The following is a 14,039-nucleotide window of genomic DNA, read 5'->3' as shown; positions in this document are numbered from 1 at the left end:
TTACTTTGGCAAGTGAAATGGCTAGGGAATGATCTTTTAAAGGGACTGGAGGCTAGTTTTGCTTTCTACTGGTCAAAATAAGACTTCATAAGAAATATTCTAACAAGTATTATGAAGTCATTTGAGGTTGCTGATGAAGAATATGTAAAATTAATACTAATCTGGTGTGTTTATAATTGAGATACTGGTGAGTGCAAGAATATATCCTAATATTACTCATGATATATGTGTGTATGATTATAAAATAAACATAAAATGTTATAAATGTTCATAAGGATTTTAAAAACTATTATTCTGAAAGCCTTTTTAGGTAATTCTGTAAGGTCTCTTTTTAATTTGTTAAATTCCATTGGATGTGCTTGTAAAAAATTTTTTCGTAGTTATAGATGGACAGCATGTCCTTATTTTATTTATTTTTTATTCTGTGCTGAGGATCGAACCCAGTGCCTCACATGCGCTAGGGAAGCACTCTGCCACTGAGCTACAGCCCCAACCCTTCATATAAAATTTTAATTTACAGGTTATATTAATATGTAAAATATTTTAGAAGAGTAAATCAAATAATAACTTTTTTGCCTATTATTTTGTCACAACAGCTTTGCTCTTTATTTGTTATAAATAAAATCTTTTTGGGGCTGAAGTACTTGTTAAATCTTGAACATCTTTAGGGGTAATTTTTTAAAGTTGACTTGTAAATTTTATATCTTAGTGACTTTAAATTTTAGTTTTTCCCATAACATTTACATTTTCTTTTTATGTACTTTGAGAAATTTTTCTGTCTTAGGCACTTGAGTAGTATCTGAACATAGTGGGTTGAGTAATCATTAAATATTTGTGGAATTTGACATTACATGATAATTCCTCCATGTTAATATTTTTGAGAGGATCTGCTCTAGTATTTTTTCTAACATTTTTTTCTACAGAATCATACTGTGCATATTGTTTTGTAGCTTGACTTCATGCTCATTTTTTGATGTGATATGTCATTTCATTTCTCAATAGCTAATCCCCTTTTAGAAGCCTTTGGAAATGCAAAGACTGTTCGTAATAATAACAGCAGTCGATTTGGAAAATTTGTAGAAATACATTTCAATGAAAAGGTAAGTGAAAGTGACTTTTGGGATAATATGTTTGGGGAGTATTTGTGAAAAAATACAGGGTTTTGTTAAGAATTAGTGCTATACTTGTACTTATGGTAAATCCCTTTAAGTTTCTTTTGCTAGGAGAATAAGTAGATTCACTGTGATCCAAAAGCTCTTTTCATGTTTATAATCCAAACATTGAATTTGACTGCATCATCAAACATAACTTCATATTTAGTATTTCCCCCCCTAATTTATTCTTTTGTTGTTGTTTTAATGTGTAGTAATTGTACCTATCTATGAGGTACAGTGATATTTCAACATCTGTACAGTACATCTGTATATCTGTACATCTGATCAAATTAGGGTAATTAACATTTTCTTCTCCTTAAGAATACTTCATGTTTGAAATCTTGAACTCCTGTCTTCTATTTCTTCATAAACTATAGTAGGTTATTATGGATGCCTGTATTGAGGTACAGGGCACAATAGAGAAGGGTCTGGGAAGAAACTTAATGAAGATGTTTAAAAATGAATGAAGACCTCCACAGATATTCTAAGCTTACATTTATTTATTTGTTTTCCCCTTGTATTTGATGCATATTATACCTTTTGATAGGGAAATGTTTATTAGAAAATGTAATTTAACCTTGTTAAATTATACTTTAAGACTTAAAATCCAAAAATGTGTATTCTGTCTTTTGTTTTTTAGAGTTCAGTTGTTGGAGGATTTGTTTCACATTATCTTCTAGAAAAATCTCGGATCTGTGTTCAAGGGAAAGAGGAAAGGAATTATCATATCTTTTATAGATTGTGTGCTGGTGCCTCTGAAGACATTAGGGAAAAACTTCATTTGAGCTCCCCAGATAATTTTCGGGTAGGTTGAAGAAAATAAATTTCATACAATTTTTGCAAATTGCATTGCCTTCAATCATAAAACTTATTTTAGTGAATTTTACATCTAGTTCTGCATGTGTATAGCTTACATTAAATAAAGAACAGTTGGCCTTCTACATCTGTGGCTTCAACCAACTGTGAATTTATTAAACTATTTAGAGTGAAAAAAAAAATTGTATCTTTTCCTTGTCATTATTCCCTAAACAATAAAGTATAACCTAGCATTTACATTGCTTCAAGTATTATAAGTAATCTAGAGATGATTTAAAATATATGAGAACATATGTGTAAGTTTTATATAAATACTATTCCATTTTGTGTAAGGGACTTGAACACCTGAAGATTTTGCTCTTCCACATCTGTAGAGGTCAAGGAACCAATCTCCCATAGATACCAAACTGCAGAGATCTTTATTGAGGGTTATTTCTGAGTTTATAATACAGGTTAAACATCCCTAATCTGAAAATCCCACATCTAGGATTGAAGATTTTTGAATTAGGTATGTTCAGCTGGAAAGTTTATGCAAGTACTCCAAAATTAAACAAAACAAAACAAAACACGCAGCCACATCAGTGTTTATAGCAGCTCAATTCACAATAGCTAGATTGTGGAACCAACCTAGATGCCCTTCAGCAGATGAATGGATAAAGAAACTGTGGTATATATACACAATGGAATATTATTCAGCCATAAAGAAGAAGAATATTATGACATTTGCAAATGAATGGATGGAATTGGAGAATATCATGCTAAGTGAAATAAGCCAACCCCAAAAAACCAAAGCCAGATGTTTTCCCTGATAAATGAATGATGATATATAATGGGGGTGGGGCAGTGGGGAGTGAGAGAAGAATGGAGGAACTTTAGATTATGTAAAAGGGATGAGAGGGAGGGGTGGTATGAAAAATGGTGGAATTTACCCTATGTACTTGTATGATTACACGAATGGTATGAATCTTTATCTTGTACAACCATAGAAACAAAATGATGTACCTCTTTTGTGTACAATGAATCAAAATGCAGTCTGTAAAAAATCAAAAAAATAAATAATTAAGAAAATTAAAACAAAACAACTTCAAAATTCAAAACACTTACCCAAGTATTTCAGATAAGGGATACTCATCTTGCATAACACTATATGAGAAAATATGTAATATAACAGGTAAAGGATAGGTGTTAAATCCCATATTAATTTAAACTTAATTAGAAATTTATAGTAGTTTTGTAATACTAGCTTTCAAGTTGCCTTTGATTTATCTGTGAAAAAGTTTGACCATTGAATTAATAGCAATCTTTAAATCAGTAACAAATACGTATTGCTTGCCCATTGGATGCTAGGCATTGTGCCAGAATTAAAAAGATTAAATGAGAAACAGTACCTGTTCCTGAGCAACTTAGAATTTGGTGGGAAGCAAATACACAGTCTGATAAGTTGAATAATAAGAAAGCTAGACATAGAATGCCTCAGCAACCTGGGGATTTTGTGAGACTTAATGGAAGGATTTTCAAGTGTTCACTAATTGAAGAAAGATGGAAAAATATAAGCAAAAGCAAGAAGTATCTTAAAGGGTAAGGCAGAAAGTGGTGGGAGGGAGGCTATAGAGCTGGTGAAGAACTTTAGTGGAAAATTAGGCATCAGTTTGTGCTTTCTCTCATATGTATGTATACAAATACTTCTATATCTCCTTCCCCAAATAATTTTGCTTTGAAGTGACTTGAAATTGTGTTACTAATTTTATCAGGTTTTCTAGTTAAGCCCTCTAGTTAGAACTGATAAAAACAAACCCTTCCAAAATTGTTGAATTTTTTGTCATTATTTTATCCAATTTGGGTACATAAGGATTGTAGAGATATACCTGTTTGAAAATGTTTGTATTAACTGTACATGTATTTTAGAAAATAAAAGATTTAAAATGTTCTTTTTATTAAAACTTTTAAAATCCTTTTGCTGTAGTCATGCAAAGATGCTTGAATATGAAGAAAGATTGGATACAATGAGAATGGATGGTAGGATAGTTACAACTTTCTAATTAGAGAAAAAGTAGAAGAAACAAGTATCATTCTTACGTTTTTATTTTTTTTACAGTCCTGGGGATCAAACCCAGGGCCTTGCTCATGCTAGGCAAGTGCTGGACACTGACCTACACACCCAGCCCCTTAGGTTTTGGTCTTAGGTCCAACTATCTCTAAGCCAAATACTTGGCCAAACAATTGAAGTGAGGAGAAAAAACACTATAGCAATGAGAACATTTGTTTTGGCTCTATATGTTTAAACTGCCATTCTATTATGTAAAGGTCAATTGAAAATGTTTTAGCATTATCCCTTTCCCCTTCAAGGGTAGAAGAAGAAACTGCAATCATTGTCTAATTTTGCATATGTTAATGTTTAATTATAATAAAGGGAATAGTAGATGCATTGATCATCTAAAATATCAATTTATCTCCCCAAAACATTCAAATTTACTATAGATTTTTCTTGGTTTTCATATGTGATATATTTATCTTATAATTCATGCCATGGCACAATGGAATTATTGTGACCTGATTTAAGAAAAACTGAAATGTTTTAAACTTTTTTTTTTTTCATACTGTTGTCCTATCTTATGAACCTCCTCATAAATGTAAGGAATTTTCTTTGAGATGAATATATTACAAATTAAGTATTCCTTATCTTAAGTGCTTGGAACCAGAAGTAGTTCAGATTTTAGAATTTCTTGGATTTTAGATTATTTGCATAGACTTTATCAGGTGAACATAGGTTTGAAAATTCAGAATCCAAAATCCAAAATGTTCCAAAACCTGGAACTCTAAATTTTGGAACATTTTAAATTTAGGATTTCTGGATTAGGGATGCTCAACCTCTGTTTTTGTCCAACTGCTTTCTTTATTCTTATTTGAAAACTCTTAGCTTTACAGTATTTCTGGGAAGTAGTGTAAATTGTTGAGATTAAAAAAAGCTGAAATTATTTGATCCACAAAGCAAACATTGCAATTTTTATGTATAGTCACTGTTAACTTTCAGTAAATGTGAAAGTCATGTTTTGAAGAACTGATCCAAAAATTGGAAATTATGAAAATAAGGATAGTATTTCATATTATTCATAGTTATTCAAAAGTCAGAATGGCACTTGAAATATTGTCATAATATGCATCCTTATTTGATACCTCATTTTTTTAGCAGATGGATGATTTTTTCATTATTATCTGTAGTACTAATATTATAGATAATATTTTAAAAAAGATAATTGAGGATGTAGCTCAGTGGTAGAGCAACTTGCTTAGCATGCGTGAGGCATTGAGTTCAGTCCCCAGCACCACTGCCAGGGGTGGGTGCTGGGGGAGATACTCGACACTGAGAATGTTTAAAATTTCTACCCTTTAAAAATAAAAAAATATGATATTGGTTTTTTATTTTAATAATTTTATTTAATCTACTTTCAGGGATAAGGATTGTTAATATTCTTGGTTAGATTAGTAGTAAAAAATATAAAATATAGAAGTACTGATTTAATTGAGGGAATACTCAATTTATGTTTAGAAATTCTTTATGGTTAGTCGTATTCGATGTTGTATTTTCCTTTTGTATTGTTTCCCTGTGGGTCATATATGTTAATTATGTTTTGAATTTCTTTGTTATAGTATTTAAACCGAGGCTGCACTAGATACTTTGCTAACAAAGAAACTGACAAACAGATTTTACAGAACCGCAGAAGTCCTGAGGTATAGTAAACTATTTTTTTTAATTTAAAATTTTAATGTCAAAAACAATCATGCTGAAAAATATATTTTTTAACTTGGAGCCCAAATAAGATTTCTCGCTTTTAGACTCATGTTTTAAAAAACTTAAGTACTCATTCTTCTAGTGTGCAGTACTTTATACCTCTGTTGGTATCTACAGAAGCAATAGGTTCTAGTTCTTGGGCCTCAGTTCTTTTTTAAAGTATGACAGTTTTAAATTGCTAAGAATCATTGTCTTTTAGCACTTTTTGAAACTTACATTACCCTTGTAGGATGAAGTACAAAGTATATATTTTTAATTTAAAATACTTCAAGTTTGAGTTGAGTTTTGAAGTAGACAATAGACTAAGCATTCTTGTGAAAGGATGTTTACATATTAACAGCACTTCTCTTTAAAATAGATTATTTCTAAAATATATTAAGTTTTAAACTGGACTCTGGCATATATCTATAATCCTGGTGATTTGGGAGGCTGAGACAAGAGGATCACAAGTTTGAGGCCAGCCTCAGCAACTTACTGAGGCTCTAAGTAACTTAGTGAGACTCTGTCTCAAAATAAAAAATAAAAAAAAAGAACTGGGTGTGTAACTCAGTAGCTGAGTGGTTAAGTGCCCCTGGGTTCAATACCTGATACCTAAATAAATAAATAAATAAATAAATAAAGTTTTGTATATTGGCCTCTCTTATTATTATATTTATAAGAGTAATTAGATATAATTATACTGTTGAGTATTGTTTTAAATGCATTTAACATTTAATCTGAAGACCTATACACTTTATAAATTTTAATATGCAGTGTTTAAGTAATAAATGGTATTAAGTTGTGTCTGTACAAGGGGCTTACATAGGAAAGTTAAGTCAGGATTAGTTATAAGTACTAGTTTATATTGCCTTTACTGATTTTATTAAAAGATTTATATTGAGTATTTAAACGGTTTTTATTATCAGTTTTTAATTCTTTTACATATATAAGCTAGATATTTTGACTTCTCTCAAAATGAGTTAGGTGGATATCTTAAATATAAATTCATATTAAAGATCAGAAAACAAAATTATCCTCATTTCAAATTCAAAGTAGGTGAATCTGCAGTTAATTTTTTGTTACTTTGACATTTTATATATCATTTTAGACATATGTCTAAATTATGTCTTAAACTTTATTATAGCCATGATTGGAACTTTAAAGAAACAAATTTATATTTATAATAGTTTTTATATGTTTATATAATTTTTTATAATATTTGTCTTATTTTTGTGTTAATAAAGACTATAGTTTCATAAAATATCACCAAAATATTGGAGTTTTAGGGTGTTTCAGCAGTCCTAAAGGGGGAAAGTATTTATTTACTTAAAAAGATATGATCTTTGGCACAGAATAAACTGAAAGAAAACTGGGGTTTACACTTCACAGAGTAGCATGTATTCTCCAAAGAGGATAACACACTCACCCTTAGATGAATATACTTTTGTCAAGAATCTTATTCACGTTATTGAGAGGGAGGGAGGGCGAGATAATATGTGTGTGTATGATATATACAGGTGAACAATGAATTAATATGTTTAAATTGCTTTTTATGTCTTTATCAGGAGGACGAGGTGATCATTTTGACTAAACCATTTGTCTAATTGCATTTGAGTGTCTTTCAGTCGTGTGTAATTTTTAGGAGAATGCAGTATTTTTAGTCTGCCATATAGCAAATATGTTTATTAACATTTGATTAGTACGTTTTAAAATGAAGGCATTGAATTGCAAGACTAAAAATTCTGCATGATGTGTTTTCTGTTAATTTTTGCTGCATGTGGTTGTTGCCTTTGCTTCTTTTTAAGAAAAAAATGGAATTTCATTTTCTAGACATTTTCCAGAAATTTCACACATAATTGAACATTTAAAAAACTTTTGTGGAAAGACAACTACAACTTTAACTGAGAAGCAGTTTACTGGGAGAAAAATATACCTCCTGGAGGCATCTTTAATGCCATTAATTCTAATACTGTGTTTCTTTATTTTAACTTCTTCATTCTCAGGTTCTGGAAAATTCCTAGACCAGGTTTTCGGTGTCCAGTAACTTTTATGTTTCTCCTAACTTCTTCAGGCCTAATTTTCTTCTTCCCTTTTTCTGAGCTCATTTGTAGGTTCTAATAAATTGAATACTTTGGATACAAATTCCTTTAGGAGAGAAAACAGATTTTCTCTTCATTTTCCCTGAAATGTTTTTAGTCATTGAATAAAGCTTTAATACACTGTGCCTTGTGTATATACAGAAAGGTTAAAAAAATACTTCTCAGGCCATGAAAATTGTATCACCCTGTCTGATATTTGCTTCTGTGTAACATGGGTGAGTTGATGGTAGTTAACCTAAAGTAGTGTCATGCTGATTGTCAGTTACATATTGCAATTTTTTACCTTTTTTTGCTTATATATTTTTAATTGAAAAAAGCTGTGTATATTTGTAAAACACATTGGGGTGCAGTGTAATGTTTTGATATTGTATACCTTGTGCAATAATTAGATCAAATTAACATATCCATTACTACTTCAATTCTTTATGATCTGAGAATTTTTTTTTTTTTTTTTTTTGCGGTTCTGGGGATTGAACTCCGGGCCTTATGCTTGCAGGGCAAACACTCTTCCAAACTGAACTATCTCCCCAGCCCATGATCTGAGGATTTTGATTCATTTCAACCACATATATTCTCTCCTTTTTCACTGAATTTATTTTTACCTAATATCCTAGAATTATACTTCAGAATTAAAATTGTAATGTAATTGTAAAACATTTTTAAATTGAAATTATTATTGAAATAATTATAGATTTACATGTAGTTGTAAGAAATAGTAAAGAGATCTTGTATACACTTTACCTAGTTATTCAATTTTTAAGAGTGTTAGAATGCCTAAGTTTCCATTGAAAAATTTTATTTTTGCATGTTATATATTTCATTAATAGACCTGGTTTTATAGTTTTGGTTTACTGGTTTACTTCAATATTATGAAAATCAGTTAATTGTTATCTTTTTGTTTTATAGTATCTGAAGGCAGGTTCCTTGAAAGATCCTCTCTTAGATGATCATGGAGATTTTATTAGAATGTGCACTGCTATGAAAAAAATTGGTTTGGATGATGAGGAAAAGCTCGATCTCTTCCGAGTAGTAGCTGGTGTCCTGCATCTTGGAAATATTGATTTTGAGGAAGCCGGCAGCACTTCAGGTTTTTTTGTTTTTGTTTTTTTAAGGGGAATAAAATTAGATTAAATTTCTCTTATTTCTTGGTCATATGAAAATTCATTTTAAATGCTTATGTGCATGTTTGTTGAAATTTCTAGAATGTACTGTTACTGGCGAATCTGATAAGGAATGCTTTATTATGAGCTTCGTTTTGAACAAATTAATAACAATACTAGGGTCATAGTTAAATTTTCAACTAATGATATACTTTTTTTTTTTTTTTTTTTTTTGGTATGAGGGATTGAACTCTGAGGCACTCAACCACTGAGCCACATCCCCAGTCCTATTTTGTATTTTATTTAGAGACAAGGTCTCACTGAGTTGCTTAGTGCCTCACTTTTGCTGAGGCTGGCTTTGAACTCTCGACCCTCCTGTCTCAGACTCCAGAGCTGCTGTGATTACGGGCGTGCACTGCCTCACTAATGGTACATTTTTAACAGCAGATTAATTTTCTATCTTCTGTTAAGGTATTTTTGAAAATTTTCTGGTTCATTGATCTAAACTTGGATCGGGGGCAGTTTAATACATAAATACCATATACCTTATTAATAAGAAAGAAAAGTAAAGCTTTCATTCTTATAAAAATTGAAGTATATTTAAATAGTTAACATTCAGCTGTACATGGTGGTGCATGCCTATAATCCAAGAGGCTTGGGAGGCTGATGCAGGAGAATTTCAAGTTCAAAGCCAGACTCAACAACTTAGCCAGGCACTAAGCAACTCAGTGAGGCCCTGTCACTACATAAAATTAAAAAATGGGCTGGGGTTGTGGCTCAGCAGTTGGGTGTTCCTGGGTTTAATTCCCAGTTTAATTTTTTTTTTTTTTTTTTTTTTTGCGGTGCTGGGGATCGAACCCAGGGCTTTGTGCTTGCAAGGCAAGCACTCTACCGACTGAGCTATCTCCCCAGCCCCCCAGTTTAATTAAAAAAAAAAAAAAAGTAACATTCAATTCTAGTGTTTCAGTTTCTATATAGTATAAATAGTGAAATTTTGCGTAATTCTAAATGTGATCCCTGAATAGAGGATTGGGAAGCTATTACCCATGGACCAAATCTGACCTACCATCTATTTTTATAAATAAAACATTATTGGAAGGTAGTCTTACCCATTCATCTGTCTATCATCTGTGCCAGTTTTCCTGTTGCAGTGGCAGAACTGAGTATTCAGACAGACTGATGTCCTGGAAAACCTAAAGTATTCATTCTCTGACTTAGAGAAAAAGATTGTTGACCTTTTGCATTAATACATTGTTTTGCAATCTTACACAGAAAATGAGTTAAAAAGAACCCAAAGTGCTATTTAATATAACAGTCAATAACATGGGCTTTTGTGTTAGATCCCTGGGTCTTTCTGAACCATGGTTTCTTCATTTACAAAATGAAATAATCCATGAGAAGTCCTTTTAAAGTACAGTATCTGTATACATACAGGAAAGGGGCACAAGAAGAAAAAAAAGTAGATTTAAAAAATAAAATGTGTCAGAGCTGAGGTGTACCTTGGTGGCAGAGTGCTTACCTAGCATTCTCAGGGTGTCCTAGGTTTGGTCTTCAGCACCACCAGGAAAAAAAAAATAGTGCTCTGTATAAGACACTTTCTTTCACATTCTGTATTTCATCATAATCGTTGTTAAAACAGTATACAAATAATGATGTGGGATATATTATCTCCATTTTATAGACAAGGAACCTGTGCAAAAGTTAAATAATGCACATGGTTATTAATGAAGTTTTAGCTGGGAGAACCTGTTCTATCCATGTCTGACTAGCTCAGAAGCCTGTGATAATTGTCCTTCCTTGCCTGCAGGCCACCAAACCTTATGATCTGTGAATCAGCAGACTAAAATAGACAGTCTTAATGACTTTCAGATTTAATGTCCTGTGATGCTGTGAAATCAATAATGTGAGATGCAACATAGCATGGATAAGTTTACATGCTCTTGAATCAGACAGCTTCACCTTGCACCGTCTGCTATGCATGACCTTGGGAGAGGAACTTAACCTTTCCATATCTGAATTTTCTCACTGTAAAGGGGTAATAATGGTCCTCATGTTGTGAAGAGAAATGAATTAAATATTTATAAAATGATTTGAGTACTTGTGGTTGGTACTTAGTAATCATTGTTAATGCTGTTAGTGAATAAGTAAAATAAAAATACAGATTACCCCTTATTTAAAATGAAATTGTAGCAGTGTAGGGTACTTTTAATTTTTTATTAGTTTTTTAGAAGAATTGGAAAATTTTATTGTGAAAATATAATCATTGTTGTCATGTTTCATTTGCTTTTTTGCATTGTTAAAGGAACATATGGGAGATTCTAAGTAATAAACAAAAATAGATTTTAAATGTTAGGATAATTTGCATACTCTTTGGAAATGTTGTTAGAAGTAATAGGTTGTATTTTCATACCTCTAATTATTGTCCTGTGGTACAACTTGTTGATGTATACACAGTATCATGAATGTTGCATGATCCAGTTAGTTGAAGAGCACTAATTAGTTAAAAGGATCTAAGTACCTTTTGGCATTATCTATTTATTTTTCTTCTCAAAGTTCCTTCTGTTGCAGGGGAAATAAGCAGGACTCAAGAAAGGTGGTAATGAGGCAAAGGCACAAGAGAAAAAAATGAGACTAATGTAATATTAATACCTAAGATTTTATTACATTTATCTTCGTTTTTCCAGTGACTCTTCATTGGATCTATGATTCAAATAATTTCTAAGTACAAGTGTTTTTTTTTTCCTCCTTGATAGTTTATTTTTTGGCATGTCCTAGCAATTTAGAGGAAAAAATCCCAATATTTTGAAATACTTTATCGGAAAATTTATTTTCCATTAAATATGTGTAAGACTTTTTTCCCATATTTTTTGTTGGTGCATTATAATTATACATAATGGTGAGATTCATTGTTACATATTCATACATGTATATGATATAACAACATTTGGCCAATATGATTCCCCAGTACTTCCTAAGACTCTTTAACTATCTTAAATACAGTTTTTGCATGATGAAAATAACTAAATTACCTGCTAGAACTGCCTATGTTTTTTAGATTCCACATAACAAAAAACTATGTTATTATAACAATAAACTTAAAAAGTGTTTAAAGAATTTTTTTGGAAAGGGAATGACATGAAAACCCTACTTTATGTTATAGTCTCTTGCCTTTTTTAAAAAGTCTTGCTTTTTAAAGATTTTTTAAAAAGTTGTTTTCTTAACCGTATATAATTCATATATATGTGTGTGTGTGTGTATGTATATATGTACACACGCATATATATATATATATATATAAACTTAGCAATGTGGAAAAGAAAAGACATTTTAAATGAATTATTGGTTAGTTTTTTGAGAATTATGTCATTTTAGTGTGGATGTTCTGGACAAAGGAATAATTCACTTCCCTGGCAAGATGACACACAATTTTATCTTGCTGTTCCAAAAGGTGTACAATTTTAAACTCCTGAATTATTTATTTCTGGAATTCTCCATCTAATATGTTTGGATTGTGGTTTATGACAGGTAACAAACTATGGAAAGCAAAACTACAAATAAGGGGATCTGTTATGCCATAGGCTTTTCCTGATTCAGAATTTCTTGTTGACCTTGATGATAGGAATATCTGACAAAGATGTGAAAAAGTGAGGTGCATTTAAGAGTTACAGATAAGCCTTGTCTGTTCTACAGTTTTTATAAGTGAAGTGTAATTTTCTTTTTTGTATTTTGACATTTAAAAAATTTTTTTTACATATACATGACTAGGGTGTATTTTGACATATTATACATACATGGAGTATAAATTATTCAATTAGGATCCCATTTTTATGGGTGAACATGATGTGAAGTTTCACTGTGGTGTATTCATATGTGAACATAGGAAAATTATGTCCGATTCATTCTACTGTCTTTCCTATTCCTGTCCCACCTCCTTTTCCTTCATTCCCCTTTGTCTAATCCAATAAACTTCTAACTCACACCCCCCATTGTGTGTTAGCTTCCACATATCAGAGAGAACACAGTGAAGTGTAATTCTAGGAAATGGATCTTGAAAATCTGGATCAGGTAATGCTTATTAATTTTAAATTTCATTAGGTGGTTGTAATCTGAAGAATAAATCAACTCAGTCATTGGAATATTGTGCTGAACTACTGGGTTTGGACCAAGATGATCTTCGTGTAAGTTTAACCACAAGAGTTATGTTAACGACAGCAGGGGGCACCAAAGGAACAGTAATAAAGTAAGTCCCTTAATTGTCTGCAAAAGTCCTGTTTTGCAGTTCTCAAGGAAATGTATATACTTTTTGAAAACAAAGATTTAAGATGGTCTTTATCATTCATTCTTTTCATTTTAATATTCTGAAAGATGTACTTGGTATATCAAAATTCTGTGCACCTTACTGCAGTAATCCATCATATAAATAAATAGAGATTTGCATAACTCTTAAAGGTTGTTCCTTGTAGATATTCTGCATGGCATATATTTGAAATTTATAAGGTAAGAGAAGGTTTTACTTTTGTACAACTACAAAAATGAGAATTGATTATGTAAATCAATATCTGACTGTTTGAGGTAACAGATCATTTTACTTTACAAGTGATTTCCCATGCAAATATTGTGTATTAAAATTTCCACTAAGTTGAACTTACTTTATCAAAATATGCAGCAAGAGCAACCTCTCCTTACTCAAGATTCTTTATTTAGAGGAAATTGGAAATTACAGAATAACAAGGGCTTAGCCAAGATTTTTAAAATCAGTAATCAAGAACTTGTAGATTGCACCTGGATATGTGTTTAGTTTGGCTCAGTAGCCTATATTTTATGCATTTTTGATCTTGGTACTATACAATAATATTTATATTTAGACTAAGCATTGGTTGTTACTATATGATCTTTATTTACTTCTAAGTAGTGGGGACTTCAGGCATTTACCATTCTGCCTGGCTAAAAGAACTTACAAAAAGATATTTTAGCTACTTAAAAATTCACTACCTCTTAAACATTTTTGGAAATAGAAGCAAGATATGCTTAACCTGATTCTTTTACTAAGGTAATTATAAATTATTTGTACTACAAAGAAAAGCTCTGCAAGAAGTTTGTA

General features: G+C 31.2%; 1 protein-coding gene across 1 annotated transcript in view; it reads left to right on the top strand.

Annotated features, from left to right (window-relative positions):
- Myo6 (myosin VI) overlaps positions 1-14,039 on the top strand; it is a 132,638-nt gene that overhangs the window by 68,029 nt on the left and 50,570 nt on the right. The window contains exons 8-12 of the mRNA XM_047557838.1: positions 1,003-1,100; positions 1,795-1,959; positions 5,619-5,699; positions 8,745-8,925; positions 13,034-13,178. Of these exons, the coding sequence (XP_047413794.1) occupies positions 1,003-1,100; positions 1,795-1,959; positions 5,619-5,699; positions 8,745-8,925; positions 13,034-13,178 (670 nt within the window). The remainder of the gene's footprint in view (positions 1-1,002; positions 1,101-1,794; positions 1,960-5,618; positions 5,700-8,744; positions 8,926-13,033; positions 13,179-14,039) is intronic.

Source organism: Sciurus carolinensis, chromosome 7, assembly GCF_902686445.1.
Source record: "Sciurus carolinensis chromosome 7, mSciCar1.2, whole genome shotgun sequence".
Classification (NCBI taxonomy): Eukaryota; Metazoa; Chordata; class Mammalia; order Rodentia; family Sciuridae; genus Sciurus; species Sciurus carolinensis.
This window is presented reverse-complemented; position numbering and strand designations above follow the sequence as displayed.